A 23,328-nucleotide genomic window follows, 5' to 3' on the forward strand; every position below is an offset into this window, starting at 1 on the left:
TCGACGTGCCCGCGCAGTGTCTCCAGGTCTGAGCGCAGCGGCCGGACGCGGATCTCGAGGACTGACTGTGGACGTGCCGTGGATCTCCGGGACTTGTGAGTGTCATCCGTCATGGGGGACGTCGTTTCCAGTCACCTGGATGAATCCAAGCGGGAGCTGATCACAGGTGAGCCGAGCGTTTGGCGCGGTGGCGTTTTGGCGCATGTGCGCTTTACGCGTCCCAGCCCCGCGGACACACCCTGAGCTTTAACCCCCCCAGACAGAGAAAAGAAGAGGTTCAGAGCCCCACCCTCCCCGCAGTGTTCCTCATTACAAAGACAGTTCATTGTTTTTGCTTTTGGAACATTGAGAAAAGTTCTTGTTTCTGGTTTGACAAAGTTCTTCTGACAACTGACGTATCCCAAAAAGGCACGAAGCCCTCCTTCTGCACATGCGCTCTCAGACCGCTGTTGTGGTTCCCCCTTTCGCCTAACTTCACTTGTAAGTTGAAAGTCACGTGAGGAGCGTCAGATGGCAGAAACGCCCTGCAGAACATCTACAGCTGCAGGGACCCCACCTGCCCGAGTGAACAGTAACCCCCACCGCAAACTGAGGTCACGTCCTCCACACCCCCAGGTCCTCCACACCCCCAGGTCCTCCAGACTCCCAGTCCCACCAGACTCCCAGTCCCACCAGACCTCCAGGTCCTCCACACCCCCAGTCCCACCAGACCTCCAGTCCCATCAGACCTCCAGGTTCTTCAGAACTCCATTTCCAGCTCTTTGTTGCCTATGGTGTGAACATTGAGCAGAATGTGGTGCTTTTTCCTTCTCCTCAGCTGAAAGCAGTTTGTTGGACCCAAAAGTAGCAGAAACTGCTTGGTGAAGATGGTCAGAAAAGAGGAACCGGGTCCGTTTGGGCGTGGACGTCCTCCCTGAAGAGCAGCTTAGTGAATGACCGGGTTCAGGAATCGGTTAGTCACGGGGGAAGTTGGGACACGAAAAACAAGCATCCAAACGTCATCTGCAGCTTCACGGTGAAACTGTGTCGTCTGCACGAGTCACCGCTTTTTATCTTTGAACTCAAAACCCCCACACCCCCCACCACCGCCCCCCTGACCTTCTCAAGGCCCGTCTGGACCTGCTGTGAGGGCGTCGGATGATGCAGAGCTGATGTGGTTTCACATGGGGCGGAGCCTCTCCTCCGTCTGCAGAGGTTGTGGGATTTCCTTCATGACTCTGAATCCTCCAGATCTCTGTCCTTTGAGGAGTTTGCGCTGCTTTGTGGCATCTGTGTCCAGCACTTCAAGAGATGAAATCCTGACGTGCAGCTGCTGAGGAGGGGCTGTGCATCCTAGAATGTCGGAGGTTCAAGAGCCCGCTGTGCTCTGCCGATCTCGTTCTTCCTAAACCTTCACGTCTTTAGGAAGCTGAAGAAGCTCTGCCTTCAGACCCGCTGAGAGGTTAAGTTGGACACGAAGATCCGAAGAGAACCGAGCAGGAAATGAATCGGGGTGCTCAGAAAACCACCATCAAGCTCGTCGACAGTAGGAAGCTGCAGCTCCATCAGAAGAAACGAAACAGGCCGGACAGAAAGCACAGAATCAGTGAGCGGAGCGTCTGCAGAAGCTCAGCATCTTTCCTTGGTCTCCAAGCACAGAGGACCCGGACTCTCCTGGACCCACAGTCACACCTGCAGCCTCGGACTGGAGTCCAGGCCTGCAGGTCCACAGTGGACAGAAGTAAAACCCTGACGTTCTTCATCTGCTCTCTGGAGATGGGATGGGGAAATCCATTTGGTGCTGCTGGCGTGAGGAGTCCTCATGGTTTGACCCGAATCTTCCCTTTTGTGCTGCTTTAAAGAACGTCGGATAAGACGGCGCCGCATTGGGAGGAGCTCCGGCCTCCAGTGTTTCCCCGCTTATTGTGCAATCAGTGTCACAGGAAGCTGCGCTCGGGAGAGACACGCCGGCTTGGGACAAAGGCGGCGGAGCTGCAGGCGAGGCTGGACTGTCAGTTCCACTGCAGAGCAGAGCCGGGAGATGTTTCGAGTCCGTTTGTCTGGCAGGTTTAGACCTGGTGGAGCTGTGGACGCTGCAGTGTTCCTTTCCTCTGCTTTAGGCCAGATACATGTGCAATCCCTTCACGCTTGGTGTTGCTGCTGGTGCCTCTGGGTCAAAGGTGACAGGAACTGAGGAGCACGCTCCGAGCATGTGGGGCAGGATTAACCAGAACCACTCTGCTGCAGTCCGAAGCATCCCCTGGGGAAAACATGGGCTCTGTTCTCCAGCTGCTGCTGGTGTGCTAATGATGCATTTCGCTTGAACTCAGACATTGGAATTTCTGCCTGCAGTGGGAAAATTCCTCTGGAATTCCCCTTAAAGACAGATTTCCTACTCAGAAAGTCGGCCGGGCTTCAGGCCTCCAACCTCCGGCGAGGTCTTCTGTGTGTGCAGGGCCCCGCCTAGTTAGTGCGAGTCCGGCCTTCATGAAGGCCTCAGTGTTCGTCTGGGACAAAGCGCCAAGTCACCTTCAGCTCAACCCTTTCCGTATCGCTTCACACGTTTGGAATTTCTTACAGGTCCATTAAAATTCCATCCAAAGCTGAGACGGATTGATTGATAAAAAACGTTTTCACACAACTATGGACAGAAAAGGTTTTTTTAATGGAAAAAAGGATTATTTTGACATTCATGTCATTTTCTCAGTCAATCCGTCTTTAATGATTCCTTTCCTGTTGAACACAGCGGTGTCGCTCATTGGAGGAGCTTCGTGATGTTAGTTTGCTGCTGCCATCTTTCCGGACGTGGAATTCCTCCCATCCATGAAACTTCTGAGGTCGTCTGCAGTTCAGACAGCTGGACGGCTTTCAGACGGGCTGTCTGGGACTCGAACCTCAAATCCCTTCAGGAGCCCCCCCCCAAAAGCCGAACACAGAACCCGAGCCGAACAGAGTGAGAAGTCTTCACATGCAGAGTCTCATCTTTTCATCTGACCACGGCTGGACCAACACGCTGCAACCCATCCGCCCCCCAGGGCTGAGGTTGAGCTGACCCGCAGAAGCAGACTGGAGGGGGCCCCACGGTGAGGCAACGCGAGGAGTGGAATCCGAAGAATCCGTGAAAGTCTGAGACGAGCTGGAGTCATAACTCATCGATCGGACCGCAAACGGAAAACGCTACAAAAATGCGCCCTGACGATCCCTGGCGTGCCTCCAGGAGGATGGCAGATCAGATCCGTCACGTGACGTTCTGTGGTCCGGGCTCCTTATCAGATCTAGATCAGACTTCCGCTCAGCCTGCAGGGAGACGCTACCGTGTGATGGATGGGTTCATGAGGTTCTTACAGCCAGAAATGGCTCCTCTGCTGTAAAACACTAAAAATGACTCAACACCAAACTGTGACGGCGTTGAAAATCACCCAAAGAACTGTAGAAAAGTCTGTGCGTCAGGGACGAGGACACAGCCTTCAGGCTTCTAGAGGACCGAGCGTCACCCGTGAGCACGATGATCAATAAGGTGATAACCGCTGTAGATGTCAGCGGCGTTTTCCAAACGCGTCTGCTGTTCTTGAACCGCTGGAGTTCTTTCAACACAAATGTTCATCGTTGGAGTCAATACAGTAGATCTTTGGTACGTCAGCTTCTCCGTTGGTGACCAGACACAAACACAAAGCTGTCGGCATGACAACTCAGATGCATTTAGGACGTTTCTCTACCGTCACGCCTTCAATCAAAACCAACAAAAACGCAGATTTTTGTCCTCAAAAGTACAAAACTGTGTCTTTTAAAGGAAAACATTGGATGAAATTTGTGGTTGATAAAGCATATTTTCATGCATTTGCTAAAACTTTTGTCACAGACGGAAACAAATCTTTTGTAGATTTTCCGTTTTGAATCAAATGAGAAGAAGGTTGGGGAGAACTGGAAGTGTCCCGCCTCCCACCCTACAGCCCTTTGATCCCAGCGCTGATGTTCTGATGGGATCCGTTCAGTTTGTGTGTCAGATCCTGAACTGAGTCTGAGGTCCAAGCCGACAGGAATGCCGGTGGGTCTGATGGGAAACGGGCTGGAAGCCGAGCCAGAACCGGTGCTGAGGTTCTGGGAGCTGCAGCTGTGATGGAACCAGCTTTATTTATGAGTCAGAGCGGGGGGGCTCCGTCTCACAGGAATGTTTTTGTTGAGCCTCTGCAAGGGGGGGGGGGGGTGCTTTTTTAATAAAGACATGCTGAAACTGTTGAAGTGGGGTTGGGGTGGGGGTCGCATTATTGCTGTGATGGAGGACGACATGGTCTCATTTAAACTGTTGCAGGGCCTGAGGCCTTTAATGTGGGGGCTCCTGCTGCACAACAAAGAGTTGGCTGTATACCCCCCCCCCCCCCCCCCCCCCCCCCATGTCCGGTGCTCACTTGGAAGACTGTTGGTGCTTCATGGAAAAATGATTGTTGGTGGAAAAGTATCTGTTTAGTTTTTATTCCGTCACACAAGTCAACGTGGGATTTATCTGGGTGAGTTGAAGTCCCCCCCCCCCCCCCTTACATTTGCTGTCAAAGGAAGTGCCGATGTTAATGCAAGGTCAGCAAATCCCAGCAGGAACATTTCAGCCTGAAGTGAGACGAATCTTTGACCCAGTCTGAGCTTTTCTGATGCTGCTGTTCACAGCAGAACCAAACGGCCACAGTTCTTTGTTCTTTCTTTGTTCTGAAGTAGAAATGTCTTGGATTCATTCCAGAGTTGCATCATGGCGTCTTGGCTTTTCCCTCCTTAACATGTTTATTATTATTTTTGTCCTCTTGGAATGATGACGGCCGTCTGCTGCCTTGGAAAAAACCCACGATCCATCAGAGGAATGAAACGGGCCTGACAGAAAGCTCCAAATCAGTGAGCGGAGCGTCTGCAGAAGCTCAGCATCTTTCCTTGGTCTCCAAGCACAGAGGACCCGGACTCTCCTGGACCCACAGTCACACCTGACGGGCAGACGAGCACCCTTTCCTGCTAGCTTACAGCCCCAACTAACATAAGCAGTGCAACCAAAATGGCAGCAATATCAGATCCATCCATCCATCCATCAATCCGGTTCTGATCCAGGTTCCAGCTCAGACCAGGAGAACAAAGACTTTCATGGATCTGTTGGTCTGCAGGTGGATGATCAGAATGGAGCAGAACTGGAAGCTTGTAGCCCACCGATTGTAGCTTCTATGTAACAAATACAAACTCATTTTCTCTTCTGTTCCTGATTCACAATGATTTGTATAAAGAAATCCTCAGAAAAGTAATGTTATGCTTAGTTTCTCCATCCTGAGAGAAATGCTTTGAGAACATGTTAAAAACAGAATCTCTACTGGAGGGGGTCTTTAAAGAAGTCCAGATTGAAGAGTTTCCTCATTTTACAGATTGAGATCTAGAACCTGCAGAGCTCTGACTCTGCTCTTGGATTTCATATTTCACTTCCTGGAACCTGAAGCGGCTGAAATGTTTCTGTTTGACTGTGTAAGATCAGAAGTTGAGCTAGATACTGAAACCCTTCATGCTTTCTGTTTTCCTTTCCTAAAATACAACAGTTCATCTTATCAGATGGACCTGCTGTTAAGGAGAAAGCTTGGTTTTGGCAAAAATCCTCATCAATGGTGTTTTGAATCTATTGATGAGACGGTAACGGTTGCCTGATTGATCATTGGGCTCCAGGTCGGTCAGGAGTCGCTGCAGCTCCTCCCGTCGTCACGGCTGATCTTTCCTTTGACTTTCTGACGTCTCTGGACCCTCTTGCTGTATTTGTTGAATGTGATGATGTCTCTGAGTCCGGGACATGACGGACAATCATCTGTGCGTCCTCAAAGATGTCTGGATTCATGCAGGAGGAGGATAAACGACGTCCAGACATGTCAGCTGACCTTCTCCTGTCACGTCATGTGACTGCGGTGGCTGAGTATTCGCTCACCTGTCAGCAGCTCATAACCTGTTCACCGCAGAAACCTGGTGTCCTGAATGTCCGTCGAACTGGAAACCTTTCAGGGAATCTTTTTTTATTAAAAAGAGGCCGAGACTTTGCTTGAAGAAGAGGAGCAGCTGAACAAATGTGGGTGCTCCACCTGCACAGGTGTGCAGACCTGTTTCTGCTGTGCATGTGCACCTGTTTGCTCAGAGGTCTGCTAAATTAAATGCAGAGGCGGGCGGGGGCTTTGGGGGTTGCAGAAGTGCTGACTGGTGTTTGTGTTGCAGCTCGGACCGGAGCGGTCATGGCGGAGTTTGGCCGCCTGTACGAGCAGCAGTATGGCGTGGCTCTCTTCAACAGTGTTCGCTTCGACCTCGAAGGAGGAGGCGGGCCGCAGTCCCAGCTGCTGCAGCGTAAGGTAAGCGTCTGACGCCAGCACACGGCGGTGGCGACGGCGGTGGCTAAGTGCCAAGGTCACTGCCTAAAGAAAAGACGGAGACCTTTATCTTAGAAACGTTCAAAACGCTTTAGTCGCTGAGGTTTTTGGGAGCCTCCTGTGCGAACCAAAAAGATCAGATGTAATCCTTTTTTTAACCCTCTTAATTCCTTTTTGGGGTCACATGGTCACCGGAGTGCTGAGCACTACACACCATGCCACACTTCACAAGGAAACGCGTTGCTCCAGACCATAAAGTGGTGCAGACTTTCCTATTTAGGTCCAAACATTTTGTGACTGCTCTCCTTAAAGCGATCCATCAGTCTTGGTGCCTCCACTGGTCTAGATGGTCTTCAGCTTCAGTCGGGGTCTCCTCCTTCATCTGCAGTTGGTCTGGGGACTTCAGAGGTCCATCATGTCAGGGCTTTCTCTAAAGACCCAATCATGGAACAGGACTGAAGGCAAAGTAGGAGAAAGATCACTCTGGAAGATCCATCCATCTTCAGAACCGTTGGATCCCTTTTGATTTGATTGATTTTTTTGATTGATTTTCAAGCTTTGTAGTCAAAGCAATAAAAAATGTACCAATATTTATCAAACTAATTACAGAAATGATGAAATGCTTAGATTAAAAAGACAGAAAATAAAACAGAACAGAAACGTCACTTAAATCACATTTGCTTAATTAAATACAGTGATCATCAATTAAAGTATAAGTAGAGTTTGATTTATTGCTTGAAAAGGAGTGGGAAGAAGCAAGCTTATATAATCCCACCCCTATCCCTTTTGGGGACACGGGTCACCATGCAGCCCCCTCTGGAAGCTGAAATACTCGATTAATAATCAAACACGTCTTATTACTGGTTCTGTGCCCGTGTGACATCACATAAACAGTCGAGCGATAGTCTTCTGGGTTCTACGGGTACTTTTGTTCTGAGAAACGGATCTTTGAAGTGCAGGCGTGTTTTTGATTTCAACATATTAGAGGAGAGCTGCTGTCGAAACTGTTGGCGTGTCGGAACCTGCTGCAGCTGAGCTGTGATTCATGAGGACGTCAACAGGCTGAGAACCTTTCAGTGCGTCTGTGGTGCATTCTCAGCCCAGGAAAACGGGGACAAAAGTTTGGATTTGCACCAGAAGGTGGTAAAGAAAACAGGCTCTTTGTGTTCGCCGTGACCCCCCCCAGGGCAGACAAGTTTCTGTCGGTGCAGAAAGTCACCGCTTTCTATGCGTCAAGTCTGAAATCTGGCTGCTGATTGTTATTTTCATGTGTGAAGCTCAGAAAACCTTTAGAACAGATGGACTCTGACATCTAATTGATGGCCAGCTTCGGCATGTGTGTGCCATCGGGACCCCTGAGGGGGGGTTTGTGCCCCCGTTGGAGCGTTTCACCACTCAGCGGTCGGAACACACAAACCCGATGAGCCAGGAAGTGCGGCGGCACTCCCAGCACAACAGCTGGGGTGCAGTTGGCAGAAGGAAGGTCCTTCCAGGTCTTCAGGATGGGAGGGGGGCAGACTCCACATCAGCTGGGTGATCTTTGTTTCAGTCTGTCCTCGATAGCAGGAGAAACGGGAACTGTTGGCACGAAAGGTCGATCCCATCTGCATCAGTCTACCAGTAAATCTGCATGCTCTAGTTCTGTTTTCATGCTGATGATGTAATCATCAGTACCTCCAAAGTGAGAGACTTGCTGGTCTTTGATCAATGCTCTTAAAGAGCTCTCCCATGTGATGTTGGCCTAAATGCTGGTACCAAAGCACAGAAGCATCTCTGACTCCACATCATCTTTGAGTTCTGTTGCACCTTGTTTCATGTGAACTCGGATAACCTTTAAAAGCAAAGAGAGGTTGGCAGGCATGGCTTCTGTCCTCATTCTGTGTCATCTTCTGCAGATTCCCCTGGAGAACAAGTCCATCTTCTCTGGAACCATCTTTCAGTACGTCGAGGAGAACAAGAAGTGGAGGAACCGCTTCCTGTTTGTCCCGGACTCTTACAACATCAGCTGCTATGAAAACAAAGCTGTAAGGGGTCAGCTGTGCTTGGATGGTGCTGCTTGGCTGTTCTGATCTTCTAACATGTCCTCCTGGGTCCTCCAGGCCTTTGACAAGCATCTGCCCCCCAAAGGAAGCATCAACTGCGCTGGCTCCAAAGTGCTGACCTCTGTGGAGCAGTACCTGGACCTGATGAGTGACAGCCTGCCAGGTGAGGCTCAGGTCACGCCCGTCTCTGCAGATCTGTTTCCATCTGGATGGAGATGCTTCAGCGTTTTGAAAAACCTCTTCTTTGCAGATGTGAAAGCCAAAGCGGGAAATTCTCCGTTTCTGAAGTGTCCCAGCCAGTTCCCTGTGATCGTGTGGCATCCGTACACTCGGCACCATTACTTCTGCGCCGGCAGCGAGAAGGAGCAGCAGAAGTGGCAGGCTGTCCTGCAGGACTGTGTCCGGCATTCCAACGACGGTGAGTCCTTCCGCTTCAGCGCAGCAGAAACCCCCGTCACACCAGACGCTTCCACAGAGGGCTGGCTCAGACTGCCCACGGAGTGGCTGTGTTCTCCGTCTTAGACGTCCTTCTGCCAGCAGAAATCCTCGGTAGATCGGTCAGCTGGTGTTCACAGTCCAACCCAAAGCTCTGCCGCCGTTTGTCAGTCTGTCAAGTTCTTGTCAGTGAAAGGGACCAAGAGGTGGAGCAGGAGAAACTGGTGCAGCAGCGGATTTCAGCTGGAAGGAGCAAAGCAGCGATGGAGAAGCTGGAAGCTAGAGGATCTGTTTGCTTTTCTAGAAATGATGACATCCAGTCGAGCTTTTATCACCTAACAACCACAGCCAGATATGTAACCCATTTCCCATCTTTGTGAAGAGAAGTTCCTGTGAAAATGACCCTCAGTCCATTTCAGGGAGCGGCGCTGGTTGTTTAGAAGTGTTCATGAACACGTCGGCTTATGTTTTTAACACAAATATCAAACCCATGAAAGAACAAAAGAGGATGAGAAGAAACCGAGTTATGAAGAAAAGAGAAAAGAGCCTTTCCTGCAAACGGGAATCGTGTTTTCAAGGAGGATTCAACTTTTTCCTAAATATTTGAAGACTCAAAGAATGAATTTAATCAGCTGTTGGGGTTGAACTCCGGCCAGTTTGGGTCATGTGACGGCGGTGTTCAGAACATGTTCTCGCCCTTTCCCTGTCATTTTTGATCCCTCATAATTTCATACATGATGCTGATATTTCTGAAGAAATTCTGCTTTAATGGTTGAAGTTATTAGCTTGATTCTAGGGATGTAGAGAAATGCCAGCAGGAATAACCCCGGCACATTCCAAGATGATCACTTTCATTTGAACTAAAACTAAGGTTCTCTGTTAGTCGGCTTGAAATAAGAGAAAATTGAAGCTGAAAAGAATCCAAACCCGTTTCCTGGAGGATGGAAACATGGATGGAGGTTTGTCTCCAATCTGTCCATCCGTCCTAACCCTGACCCCGACCCAAACCCCACACTCCACAGCAGTGTTGGTTTTCAGCAGCTGCTTCCTGTCGGCCAATCTACAATTTTTGGTTTATTAGCAGCAAAGATGAGGGCTTCAGAATGACAGAAATCCATGTCTGTCAAGTTCAGAAATGTCTTTGAGTGACCCAAGAAAAAAGGTTTTTGTCATTTCTGGCCTGAACTGTTCTGCAGAATCTGAAGAAATGGATTTGGAGCTTTTTGTCTGGAATCTTTTTTTTTCTTAATCTTCTTTTTCATAGACGTGTGAGCAGTTGAAGTGTGGTAAACGTAGCTTCTGAACAGAGTGAAACATGCATGTAGAGGAGCCACATCTGTGATCCGGCAGAGACGTGAGAGTCTGTCAGGTTGAAGCAGCTCCTGCTGGTGTCTGCAGCTTCGTTCCTCCATTCCCGTCATGTCTGCAGCAGGCGCGTTGCTTTGACACAAACACACCCTGTTGGCTGGCATGTCACAACACTTTCCTGAGAACGGCTCTGCCTGTTTTTCTGCTCAGGGCTGCACCCTGCACCTTTCTCAAGCAGGAGGCGGATAATGAGTCCGACTAGATCAGCTCAGTCGCTCACCAATATCACTGTCTTCCTGTTTGGTTTGACTTATTTGAGACGTTGAGTTGCCAGAAGGTGTGGGGTTACAAACAGATCCTGTCTGTCCCTTCAGACTCAAATATGGCTCCGGCACACTTTGGACAGTGCAGTGAAACGCTTTCTGGGCGCGTAATGGTCTGCAGGTGACCACATGCAGCTTTGGTCATGAAAACGAGCTGCTTTAAAGTCCTCCTGAGTGAGCTTTTGTTGACAGCTTGACTAAACCTCAGATCAGCCAGAAAGACTCACTCGGACCCGACCACGTGAGACGGCGTAGAATCGAAATCATCCGATTGGTCAGATCCGTGTAACAGAGGGAGGCTGCAGGATCTGCTGGGCTGCCTGCAGACTTCAGTATGAACAGACCATCGATCTGGTCTGAAAGGAGCCTTTTGGCGTTCTGAAACAGACTCCTGGTGTTTAAAGCAGGTACAGCAGTCCAGGTTCATAACAATGAAAGGCGTGTCTGCACTGAACCTTCTGAAGGCGCTAAACTGATCAGCAGTCGCAAACAATTACGTGAACCCAGGTTTTTAGAACACAGAAGAGGTCAAAGTTCATGTTTTCACAGAGCGCACTTTTGATAAACACTTTGTTCCAATCCATGTTTCAAATATTCCAATACAGGTTCAGGATGAAGATCAGGTTCAGGTTCAGGTTCAGGGTCAGGGTCAGGGTCAGGGTCAGGATCAGGGTTATGGTCAGGATCAGGGTCAGGGTCAGGGTCTGGTTCAGGATCAGGATCAGGGTCAGGATCAGGGTCAGGGTCAGGGTCAGGGTCAGGGTTAGGGTAAGGGTCTGGTTCTGGATCTGGGTCAGGTTTAGGGTCAGGTTTTGGACAGATGGACAGATTTTTGCTCCACTGAACAGAAAAGAAGCAGCTTACTTGGGTTCTTGGACTGTCACGTTTCAGTGGCGTGACCTCTCCACCTTTGTGAGATTTCCACATTTTTGCTAGAAACTGACTTTAAATGCCAGAAGGATTTGTTTTACCCCATCTGGACTCTGCTGCTGCGTCTCCTGTGAACAGTTATCAGTGTCTGAGGTGAGGCACGTTACACTCAGGCTGAGCAGAAATTCCTCTCTGATCGGATCTTCCTGTTTCAGCTTCATCAGGGACCTCCGCCTGTGAACGCCCCCACCCCCACAGGCACACTTCCTGGTTTTGTCACATGTCTTGCTCTGTCCACTGAGGCTGATCAGCACTTCACACCCTTTTCTGGTTTGACCACATTTTCTGCTGGACGGACAGACGTGGCTTGTGGCTTAGTCACTCTTGGATCTTACACAACCTGTGGGGTGAAGTCAGCGGGCCGCGGCTCAGCCGGCCCTTCGGAGCTTCAGGATGTGACGCCACATCATCCCCAGACTGAAGAGACGCCGTCTTATCAGGCGGATAACGGCCTGTGTGAGGCAATGCGCTCAGCTGTTCCTCCAAAGTTTAAGAACAACTCTCAGGACTTTGGTGGATGGCGCCTCAGAATGAAGAACAAACGGAATCTGTTTGATTTGAGAATGAAAGGTTTAGAAATCGACTGGGTCCAAAGTACCCGGATGTATTTTTGAAAGTTTCATCTTAAGCCGTCTTTGTTTGGTTTGAGAATCCACTTAGGGATTTAAACTTAAAAAAGAGCAAATTTCCGTATTAAAGTTATGAATTCTGAAATGTAAACAAACAGAAAAATTTCTTTTCATTTTTGGAAAAACCCAAACATTAAGGTGAAAATCGAGTGACGCATTTGGTGAATTGATTCAGTTTTCAATCAAAGTTATCTTCAAACCTAAAAGAAAAGCTGAAAACATTGTGATTCATTAGCAGTGGTTGGAATAATCCAGATGATTCCAGTTAGTCCAGTTTATCCGAACAATTACAGCCTCAATTTGTGACCAGCAGATTGTGTGGAAGGGTTTTTCATGCCCCCCCTGGCCGGAGAAACACAGGCTGACTTCCTCTGGAGTATCATGGAGGAGCAGGAGCGGAAAGGGTCGCCGGCATTTTCTCATTAAAGTTTGATATGAGGCTGATTTATAACCACAATGAGGATTTCTGTCCCACTGAGAATGGCGGCGTGCTGGAACGGGATCAGCTGGGAGGAAGTGCTGCCATTCTTGACTGCTTTTATGCCCGCTGGAGGTCTTCCTGGGACTTTTCTGGTTTCACATCCTTCCTCTGATCCTTCTTCAGTCGACTCAGACGAACCTATGGCTGCAGAAACCTGAGTCTCTGATGGAGCGCCACAGTCGCACCATTTGCCTTTAAAGTCTCAACAATCATCATGTCAACCAGAAACATGGCTTTTCCAGCTGAGTAAGACCTGCAGATCTCAGGATTCTGCCGTCTAAGATGCATCTAGAAAGGATAATTCCTGGATTTGTGTTACTGCAGTGATCTTCTTGTCTAAGTCTGAAGCTCTTCTCTGAGCTTCTCTCTGAAACCTCCGACTGTGGAAGAGTCTGAGGTTTACTTCAGTCTTTCATCTGTTGTCTAAGCAGACTTTTGGCACAAAGTGGATTTTAATGGTTTGTTTTTGTGGTGAATTGTGTTGTGTGTTGTGAAGTACTTGATTCGTTCTGGAATCAAATCTTTATTAAAAAAACTTGTCAGAGGAAATCCGTCCCACGGCGAGGCCTGAGCATCCTCATGACTCCAGCTGATGATCTGATTTCAGGTTTGTGTGAGGAGAATAGGGTCCAAACTCCAGCCTTCACTGATGCAGTGCGACTCTACCGACAGGCACAAGGGAACTACGGCACGTGGGACATGATGTGTGGACTCCCGTCGCAGGTAAAGCCCCGACATCCTGTAGATGAAACCAGCCGTCGTTCTGATGGAGATCCCTTCCGTCTGGGTTGGGTCGGTCCTGCAGACCCCCCCAGAAGCTGATGAGCCCCTCAGACTTTGTTCTCATGTTAAATGTCAGAAAAAGTGCTGCAGTTTCTGCTCTGACGCCAACATGGACGTAAACTGGGGGGTTCTGCTCACCCAGAGCATGCATGGTTGCACGGCAGGAACCTGAAAAAGGGCCGGTATCTTCAGAACTTCTTGATCATCATTTTTCAAACTCTAGACCCCCCCACCCCCACCTGACACAGAAACTCCAGACTCTGGAAAGTTATGGCCACCTCCGTGGTCCGGGGAGCTGAATGCTTTGTGCTCCCTGTTCTGCTGGTAGATCCTGTCCAACCTGGTGATGGAGAGCCTCCACCCCGAGCTGAGGGAGCTCATTTCCCCCCGCCTCAAAGGAAAGCTGCATGACCGACAGAGAAGCTGGATGCTGGTAAGAAGCAACCACCTCACCGAAGCTCTGAATATCAGAATAAAATCAGGAGTTTCAACCTCCAACAAGCTTCTGAAAGGAATGTCTGTTGACGTTAAAAAGGTTTGGGGGTATGGGGGTGGGGAGTGGGTGGGAGGGGTGTTCTCACCTGCTTCTTGGTGGAAGCGGCCACAATGAGTCATCGGCGATGGACTTCGCTGCCTCCATCTGGCAAGGCAGAGAATTACACAGGTGAAGGTTGAAAGCCTTTTCCTCTGTGTAGATGATTGGAGACTGCGTAAATAAATCACTCAGCCTTTGAAAGGGTGGGCAAAGGAATGTTTCTGCGTTGGAGATGAGTGGTTCGGCTGCTCCGTGTCGGTGTGGTCGGACTCTTCGCTGCAGTTGAATGTTTTCTAAGTTAAGGCCGTGTCCTGCAGCCACTACGTACATTTTGTGTATATTGCATAGATGAAAATTAGCCATACGTGGAAAAAGTGAGAAAAATTGTGGTCTTTATTTGAAATTTCCACAGATGTATAAGGAATGAACCACTTTAAAATCACAGAAGTACAAATAGACCACGGAAAGAACAGGTAAATCAACATAGAACATGAACCGTAAGTGGTTATTGTGATGTCTATCTGCAGTTCATTAGGGATTTGTGCGTCAATTACATAACTGTAACGTGATACGTGCACCGTATACGTGATCTAGAAGCTATACATCAGTGGTTCATGTGTGAAAAGTCTGTTAGACAAACGTGGAACGGTCCTGGAAAGACACAAAATTGTTTGGATCTTGCAAAAATTATGAACAATTGCATAAGATTTAGGTAATAATTATGTATAAACTATGTAAAATACACAGAAACTGTGTAATTCTCAACCAACCAAAGATTTGAACAGCTCAAAACCGAGTTTGCATAAAAACCAGTCAGCTGAAACCCTCTGAGCACATCAACAAATGATGAACCCAAATGATGAATGATGAATATCTCGCATGGATCATGAAAGACCGACATTTCATCTGTGGAAAATGCTGAAAATGTACATAGTGGCTGCGCGACACGACCTTTACTATCAATAAGAGATGTTCTGAGCTAGTTCCACTATTGCTGGTGTGGAGTGTCATTGTGTAAAGTGGACCGTCTCTGTGGGCAGATCAGCGACGCCGTCTACAGCCAGGTGCAGGAGCAGTGCCGCGCCCACCATGAGGCACTGCTGCAAAAATGTGAGGACAGCCGCTCCTCCCTGGAGGCATCCATAAGGAAAGACATGGACCAGATCATTGCATCCAAGGAGCACATCACCAGCAAGGTCAAAGGTTGGTGAAAACCGTCTGCAGCTGCTCCTAACAGACCAACCATCAGACAAGGAGGTCTGAGTCGTTTCACCTGCTGACCAGGAGAGGAAAAATACAATTCTGGAGCAGATTTTCAAATACGTGTAAGAAAATATAAATACACAATTTCCTAAAATTGATCATTTTCAAGAACAAAATAAAATTAAAACTAGAAAACACTTTATAACCTGCAAAAATCCAAGTGACTGCTGACAGTTGAAGCTGCTGGAGTTAATGGCTCAATGCTGCATCAGCTGAAGAAGCAGGAAATCCTGAAAAACTTTTTTTTTCTTTAACTTGTTCTGTCCAACAACTGAGCAGACAGATGAGCGTTGAAGGCCTTTTGTGTTGGACAGGTTTTACTATCACAAAGAGGTTATGAATCTTCGGAAAACCAGAGTGTAGATCTTTGTTTTTTTATCATTTTATATCCATTTGTTACATTTAGTGTGTGTGTGTGGGGGTGTGTGTGTGTGTGTGGGGGGGGTGTGTGTGTGTGTGTGGGGGGGGGGGGGGGGGTTTACAGAGTGATTGGGAGACGGTGCTGTGGTCAGATCAGACCAACATGGAGCTCTTTGGCATCAACTCAACCCTTCATGTTTGGAGGAAGAGAGATGCTGCCAATGACCCCAAAAACACCATCCCCACTGTCAAGCACGGAGGTGGAAACATTATGGTTTGGAGGAGTTTTTCTGCACCGGGCATAGACCGCCAAGTCCTGAGTGACAACCTCCTTCCCTCCACCAGGAGGCTTAAAACAGGCGGTGGATGGGTCTTCCAACAGGATCATGACACAAACATGCAGCCAAGACAACCGAGGAACGGCTGAAGAAGAGGTCGATCAAGGTCATGGATTGGTCCAGCCAGTCTCTGAACCTCAGAGAGAGCTGAAGCTCAGAGTTGCTAAGCAACAGCCAGCAAATCTGAATGATTTAGTAATCATTTGTAAAGAAGGGAGGAGCAGAATTCCTCCTGATATGTGTAGAAACTGGATCATCAACTACAACAAACCTCTGTGCTGGATCAGGTTTTTCTATGGGCCAAGGTCAAATGTCAAATACCCGTGACATGTTTTTGACAGTAATGTAACAGGAGAAATGTCGTATTCAAAACAGACATGTCAAACATAAAACGAAATGTTGTATTCATATTTTTTGCAACGTTGTGCACAAAGTATTCATTTGTGAACACCTTTGTCTGAATGGATACTTTTCTTTTTGACATTTACTGTACCCTGTAGTTTTACCACAAAGTACTAAGTCTTACTGGCTAGATCAGGGGTCGGGAACCTTTTTGGCCAAGAGAGCCATAAACGCCACATATTTTTAAATGTAATTTTGAAAGAGCCATACAATAATGTAGTGTCTCCTTCCCACACTGAGGCACTGAGACTTAACCTCTTTTAAGGTTCTTTATTCTGGTTACTGCAGACCGTAACCAACGCCGTTCAATTAATTCAGCAACTCCTGAATCTCTCCCGCTGAGACGAGAGGAGAGCGCTTCTCCCAACTTTATATTTCTTCACTGCCGCCACAGGCCTCCCATATACCTTATTTAGCCAATAGCTGAACCCCATTGGTCCAAACTCCTTAAACACAGGCTGAGTGACAGAACTGAGGGCCAATCAGATCTCTACTTGATGCATTCAAACAACTCCGGAATTTAGAACGCAACCCAACAGCCACCAGTTTAACTCAGTCCGCTATAAATTTAAATTCAGTTTAAAACTAAATAAACCAGTGAATGTGTGTATTTGATGTAATTTCAACACTTTTAAAGTACAATAAGTCTGTGGATTCTTTTTTAATAACATTATTATGCTGTTGCTAATAAATGATGAGAATTTCTTACCATTATTACAAATTCTGGTGCTGCGTAGTTCTGCTGATGGTCTAGTCTGGTTGATACGTGGCGAGTTTCGGCTTCATGCAGGCGTTGAGACTTTAAACGTGATCGTAGGTTGGTCTGAATGTTCTATAGATGTGAGAAAGACGGCTCACATGCAGACGTGGAGCCAAACATACACTCACACGCTGCAGTATGTGACGGGCAGCGTGTTTTAAATTTTGACAATCCCTGCGCGATTCACCTTGCTGTCTGTGCCCCCCCCCCCTTTCGTCCTCACACATCCCGCTGCACCTTCGCGCTCTTTCTCAGAGACGGGAAGTTGAAGAGACGGCGGATCGCAGGTTTTAGGCTGTTATAAACTCTGTGAAATAATAGATGATAGTTAATTGATAGTAGTGCAGATTTATTTTCTCCAAGCACCACTACTACCCCCCGCCCTCCTTAGCATCGCATCGCACCTGTGAAGGACTGGTCTAATGAAAAAAAAAAAGTATAATTAAAGATTTGTCTGCGAGCCACATGTGACCATCAAAAGAGCCATATATGGCTCGCGAGCCATAGGTTCCCGACCCCTGGTGTAGAGGGATCAAATACTTCTTTCCTCCACTGTTTCCTGTTTTCTCTGCAGACCTTCAGGTGGTCGTGACCCTGCAGCTCCTCGGTCTGCTGTCACTCCACCTCATTGCAATAATAATCTGAGAGTGTAAACTGTAGGACCTGTTCCGCTGCAGTAACCTTAAAAACGCAAATGAAAGTCTTCTTTTTGACTTTAAAGACAGTGATTGTTCCTTGTACTTCTTCTGGTTTCAGTTCAAGGAAAGACAAAAAATTCAAATGGGAGTCATATCTGTACATTTTGAAGCATTGCTGGAAACCTCGTCTCTGTAGTCTCCCACACCTGAACAGATCTAGCGACGATGTGACTTCAAGGCTCAAAGCCCAGAAGATTCCTGCTTCTCAAAGATCCACCTTTGTTCTCCCAGATTGTTCTGACCTCTTTGCCTTTTCTCCCTGGTCTCTCTTCTGCAGGGGCGGTTCTCTCAAAGGCGGAGAAGCTGTTGAAGGTGAGCATCCAGCCGTACATCAGCTCCATCCTCGACGCCCTGATGGAACCCACCAGCCGAGGTTTTTTTGAGGTGCGGGACGTTTTCTTTGGGGAGCTGACAGAGATGAGCAAAAACACTGTGAACAAGGGGACCAAGGAGACGGTAGCCCAGGTGAGGAGCACGAGGAGGAGGAGGTTCAGTTCCCCAAAGTGTGACGGCGTTTGAGTTTAAGCTTCGGTCAGCTCAGTCAGAGCCGTGAAAACTGTCCGCTTCCCCTTCCCTCAGCACATGGAGAAGATCTCCATGCTGCCTTACCATCCCGTGAAGATGCAGAGCTGCTATGAGAAGGTGGAGCAGCTCAGTCTGGAGGGTCTGCAGCAGAGATTCGACGTCTCCAGCCCATCCGTCTTTGTCCAGCGGGCCCAGATCCTTATGAGACAGGTGACAACTGAGCTTTTTGAATCCAAAGACGCCTTTGCTAAAGATTAGCCAGTTGAAAGAAGGTGTGATTGCCCAACCTCCCTTTGGAGCTCCTGCAAAGGCCTGAACTGTGGATTTACACCTGTAGATGTGAACTTCACCATTTAAACAGAACTTTTAAGGTTTTATCCAAAGATGGACACATTTCTTTTATTCTTTTGACTCATTTCACACTTCTTGGAGTTTAAAACAGAGGAGCTTAATGATGAAAAATGATTGGTCATGGTTTTAGTCAGCGTTTTTGTGTCCCTGCAGCAAATGGACAATGCTGTGTTCACATTTGAGCACATCCTTCACCAGAGCCTGGAGTCCCAGGGACCAGAGGATCTCTGTAAGACCATCCAGCGCTGCCAGGACAGAGTTCTGAAGGTACAGCATCCTGCACGACTCTGTGATCATCCCAGTTCTCATCTCACTCAATAGTCGGCACAAACTGCTGTTTGACGGATAATCCAGTGCAGTGGTCTCCAACCTTTTTAATGTCAGACAATAGAAGATGCAATGAAACCTTGAAACGGTTCTACTTTGAAAGTTTACTGTCAGTTTTCTGAAACCTGGACTGAGGAGTCCACAGCAAGACTGGGATGCTAAAGGTTCTCTAACTCACTGCTTGTTTTTCTCAGAAATTTGACTATGACAGCAGCACGGTGAGGAAGCGGTTCTTCCGTGAAGCTCTGCTCCAGATCTTCATCCCCTACATGCTCAAACAGCTCAGCCCCACTTGTGCCTCAGTGAGTCATTTCAGAACTTTGGTCTTGTTAAATTCTAGAGGAAATGTCTAAGATGTGACACGCACGAATGCTTTTTGGAAATATTCGACTGTTTGTGTTGCAAACATCAGGAGCTTCCCGGCTTCCAGGACCTGATCTTTGAGGACTTCTGCCGCTTTATCTTGGTTGAGAACATCTTTGAGGAGGTGGTTCTGCATTCTGTGATGAAAGACATCATGATAGGTCAGTTTACTGCTTTGGTTTTCACATATGTTTTAATCAAAACGGAGAAACTGGTTCAATTTTCAAAAGTTTCGATTGAGGGCAGAAGAAACAACCACAGCTGATCCTTTTCTCTGCATCTGCAGCTGTGAAGGAAGCAGCAGTCCAGAGGAAGCACAACCTGTTCAGAGACAGCATGGTCCTGAGCAACAGCGACCCCAACCTGCACCTCCTGGTGGAAAAGCCATCCATTGACTGGGCCAGAAAATACGGAGGAGCCCAGGACAGCACAGATGGACCAGGGGGGGACACTGAGAATGAGGGGGAGGATGCCGAGTCCAAAAGGAGTTGGAGGATGAAGCAGGTGGTGTCCATGATCCAGGTGGAAGGCTCTTCGTTGCTGCCTGGTCAGTCGTCCGTGGAGGTGCCCGATTCTGACGTCAGCCAGGAAGAGACGGATGGAAACGTGAATAAAAGCTCAGACGACAACCAAAATGGACCCACAAAGTCAGAGATCCCTCCAGACATGGCCAACGGTGCTGATCTGAAGCAGGAAGCCAAACCGGACGACCGGGGTGAAGACGATGAAGCAGCACTTTCTGCAGCCGTGGGTGTAGGAGGCAAAGCAAAGGACAGCCAGCCTGAGGTGGAGGAGCAGTCAGCCTCCAGCAAGGAGCTAAAGAAAGCACTACCCCTGTCCCCAATTGCTGAAGAATTGCCGCCTGGAGCTCAAGAGGTGACTCCAGAGTATCCATCTGACATGTCAAATGGTTCAGACCTGAATCAGGGAGTCAAGCCAGGGGAGCAAGGTGAAGGTGAAGAGGAGGAAGAAGCAGTTACTGCAATCACAGACGAGGGAGTCGAGGCAAAGGACAGCAAGCCTGGGGTCGAAGAACCTCCAGCACCCGGCCAAAAAGGAGTGGAATCCAAACCGCAGTCCCCTCGCTCAGAGGAGACGCCATCTGGAACTTTAGAAACAACCCTAGAGGGCGCTTCAGACGTCACAAAGGGCTCTGACATGAAACAGGAAGTCAAACTTCAGGAGCCAGGTAAAACGGATAAAGCAGAAACTGTGGGGAGCGTGAGTGAGGGAAGCATCCCAAAAAAGGACAAGCCTGAGGCAGAAGAGCCTCCGTCTTCCCCGGTGGGGGAATCTGTCCCTCTCTCCCCTGCCAAGGAGGAAATGCCTTCTTCAAAAAAGACTCCAGAGAGCACTCCGGTCTTGGTAAATGGTTCTATAATCGTGCAGGAAGCCAAACCTGAAGCTGCAGCAGCTGTTGCTGTGATCATGGACGAGGATCTCAAAGCAAAGGACAGCAAGTCTGAGGTGCAGGGACCTCCAGAGTCCAGCAAAAACGGGGTGGAATCCAAACCACTGTCCCCTGCTGCTGCAGTTATGCCCTCTGGAGAGTTAGATGTCACTCCAAAGAGCACTCCAGACAATGCAAATGGGTCTGACTCTAAACAGGAAGTTAAGCTGGGGGGGTCAGGTAAGGAGGATAACCCAAAAGAGGATGGAGCAGCTCTCACAGCGCCTGCAACCACGTGTGAAGACATCAAGGACACCAAGCCTGAGGTAGAGGAACCTCCGTCTTCCCCGGTGGTGGCATCTGTCCCTCTCTCACCTGCTGACAAGGAAATGTCCTCTCCACAAAAGACTCCAGACAGCGCTCCAGCCTTGGGAATTGGTTCTGAAATCATGCAGGAAGCCAAACCTGAGAAGCGGGCCCTAGAGGAGGAGGAGGCTGCTGCTGAAGATCGCACAGCAATTGACACCAAGCCGGGGGCGCAGGAACCCCCAGCCTCCAACAAAGGGGTGGAATCCAAACGGCTGTGCCCTGCTGCAGAGGCAATGCCGTCTCCAGCTCCAGAAACCCGCCCGGAGACCCCCGCCGACTCCAAGCCGGACTCCAGTCTACCTCCCCTGAACAGTTGCACCCAGGTTCCTGCCAGCAAAGCAGTGGATGAGGAGGGGGCCACAGTTTCCTGTGCATCACATTCACAGCTAAGAGAAGAACAGCCGCTTGCAGGGGAGACGGGTGGAGCTGCAGAGCACAAAAGCAGCACCAACACCGAGACCGGAGAGCAGTAACGGCAAGCATCCTCCATGTGTGTCAGCATTATGCCAAACAAACTCTTTTCTACTTTCCACTGCAGTTTGACCCCCCCACAAGGGTTTAAAGGTCTCACCCCACTGCACAGGCGGAGGACGACTAGTTTGAAGTCCTGTCCACCCAACAGAAGCATGAGCACAGGGGGGTGGACCGCAAAGGTGTGCTCCAGCCTTCAAACGAGTTGCTTTAAAGAGTATTAGTCCTACCTGGACAACAGAAAATGTCGTCTAGAATGAAAAGTACAAGTTTACCTAACGTGGCGGCTAATGCGGCCCCCCACCAATGACACTATTTTAAAGGTTTGTTTGTCCCCACAAGACTGTATAGTTTGTAAAACTTGTATGAAAAGGTGAAGTGCCAAGTCGTCATTTTACATTATTTGTGTGTTTTATAACATCAAAAGTCCCTTTGCTGATTTCTCCATCTGTATTATTTATTATTTTTGCCCCCATTTCCTTGCTGACATTTATTTTAGTTTTTTTTCTTTGTTCTCCAAATGTCTTTTCTTGATAATAAATCAGTCACTCATTAAATCGGATGATGTCTTAATGATTCTTTTGGTTTCTGTGTCGGCTCATAAGCACGGACACGGATGATGAAGTTCATGACAAACGCACGTTTGTGATGTTTGATGACACAACATGCAGAGGATGGGAACCTTCTCCCTTCATCAGCAGAATCTACATGGAGCGGCCTGAACAGACGACACACGGGGGGGGGGGGGGGGGGTGCTTCTAAAGTGTCCCGGTCACATGACCTTTCCCTCTGCAGCTCCGTTCCTTCTGCTGGTTGATCCTGTGACTGAAGTGAGGTGGAGGTGTGTAGTCCTACGGTCTCATCTGCATTTTGCTCCAAGTGCAGGAAGCAGGTGTTGCTGGATGGAGATGGGCTTTTAAGTTGTTTAATCTCAACATTTGATGATCATCGGTGTGGATTATAAAGGTTTCTGACGGCGAGTAAGAATGAAAGCAGTAAATTCAAAAAGGCTCACAGCTGGTAAGGAACTGATGTCTGACTCCTCCCCTTAAAGGCAGCGCTCTCTTTGGCCCAGCAGCACAACTTTCCATTGCATTCGTCTATCAGCTGCAATCCACACAGACGCCATCCTCATTCAGATACAGAGCAGCTGCTGCTGGAAAGTCATCCTCAAACTCCAGTTCAACAGCATCCATCCATCCGTCCATCCCTCCATCCATCCCTTCATCCATCCATCTATTGGAGCCAAATTCACAGTTTATATTTAATAGTTATTTGGATCGTAATGCACGACGCTAAAGTTGGCTTCCGATTCACAACTTCAGCGTTGTGCCGAACGCACTGTTTTTATTTAATAGTTCATTTACATAAGCATTGTTTGAACTTCCAATTAAATAATGCTACGTCACAGAGATGCTGTTAGCGAGACTCATTGCTGATTGAAGCCTCAGAAAGTTGGAAGCGATATAGTTTTTTGACCGTGTGTTCGTGTAATTTCTATTTTTTGGAATAAAAAGTTGATGAAGAACACATCTCACTCGCGTTTCGAAAAACAGTTGCTGGACAGACTTCAAGCAGTGGGACAAGAGAAAGACAAGCAGAGAGAGAGAGAGAGACACTACACCATCCATCCGTCCATCCATCCGTCCGTTATGTTTTCTGCCTGAGTTTTTCTGAGTCTGCCTAATGAACATAAAAGGTGTCTTGAGAAGAAAATCTACATTTACAACGAAGGAAAAGCAGCACTAACACTTTGTTCTCCAGTAAATCATTGTCAAATGTCAACAAGAGGAAAATGTTCCTTCTCTAACTGCGAATTTGGAAACATAATTTAAATTAAAACCACAAATGAGCCTTATAAACAAAGGATAATATTCACACCCGCTTCAGAAGAACCGGGC

General features: G+C 48.2%; 1 protein-coding gene across 1 annotated transcript; it reads left to right on the top strand.

Annotated features, from left to right (window-relative positions):
- Positions 1-21,989, top strand: LOC101155358 (niban-like protein 1). The gene is made up of 14 exons (XM_004072989.4): positions 1-166; positions 6,196-6,326; positions 8,240-8,368; positions 8,444-8,549; positions 8,637-8,804; positions 13,100-13,215; positions 13,604-13,708; positions 14,851-15,013; positions 17,909-18,096; positions 18,211-18,366; positions 18,661-18,774; positions 19,029-19,136; positions 19,247-19,358; positions 19,484-21,989. The coding sequence occupies exons 1-14, from the start codon at positions 112-114 to the stop codon at positions 21,427-21,429; spliced, it is 3,597 nt and encodes a 1,198-aa protein (XP_004073037.1). The 5' UTR covers positions 1-111; the 3' UTR covers positions 21,430-21,989.
- The last annotated feature ends 1,339 nt before the right edge of the window (positions 21,990-23,328 follow it).

The sequence above is a fragment of the Oryzias latipes genome, chromosome 9 (genome assembly GCF_002234675.1).
Source record: "Oryzias latipes chromosome 9, ASM223467v1".
In the NCBI taxonomy this organism is placed as follows: Eukaryota; Metazoa; Chordata; class Actinopteri; order Beloniformes; family Adrianichthyidae; genus Oryzias; species Oryzias latipes.

Excerpts from the sequence above, each read along its gene's own strand:
- LOC101155358 (XM_004072989.4), top strand. The coding sequence starts at position 112 with ATGGGGGACGTCGTTTCCAGTCACCTGGATGAATCCAAGCGGGAGCTG. Across the intron at positions 18,367-18,660 it reads CCCAGATCCTTATGAGACAG|CAAATGGACAATGCTGTGTT; the intron begins GTGACAACTGAG and ends GTGTCCCTGCAG. Across the intron at positions 19,359-19,483 it reads GATGAAAGACATCATGATAG|CTGTGAAGGAAGCAGCAGTC; the intron begins GTCAGTTTACTG and ends CTGCATCTGCAG.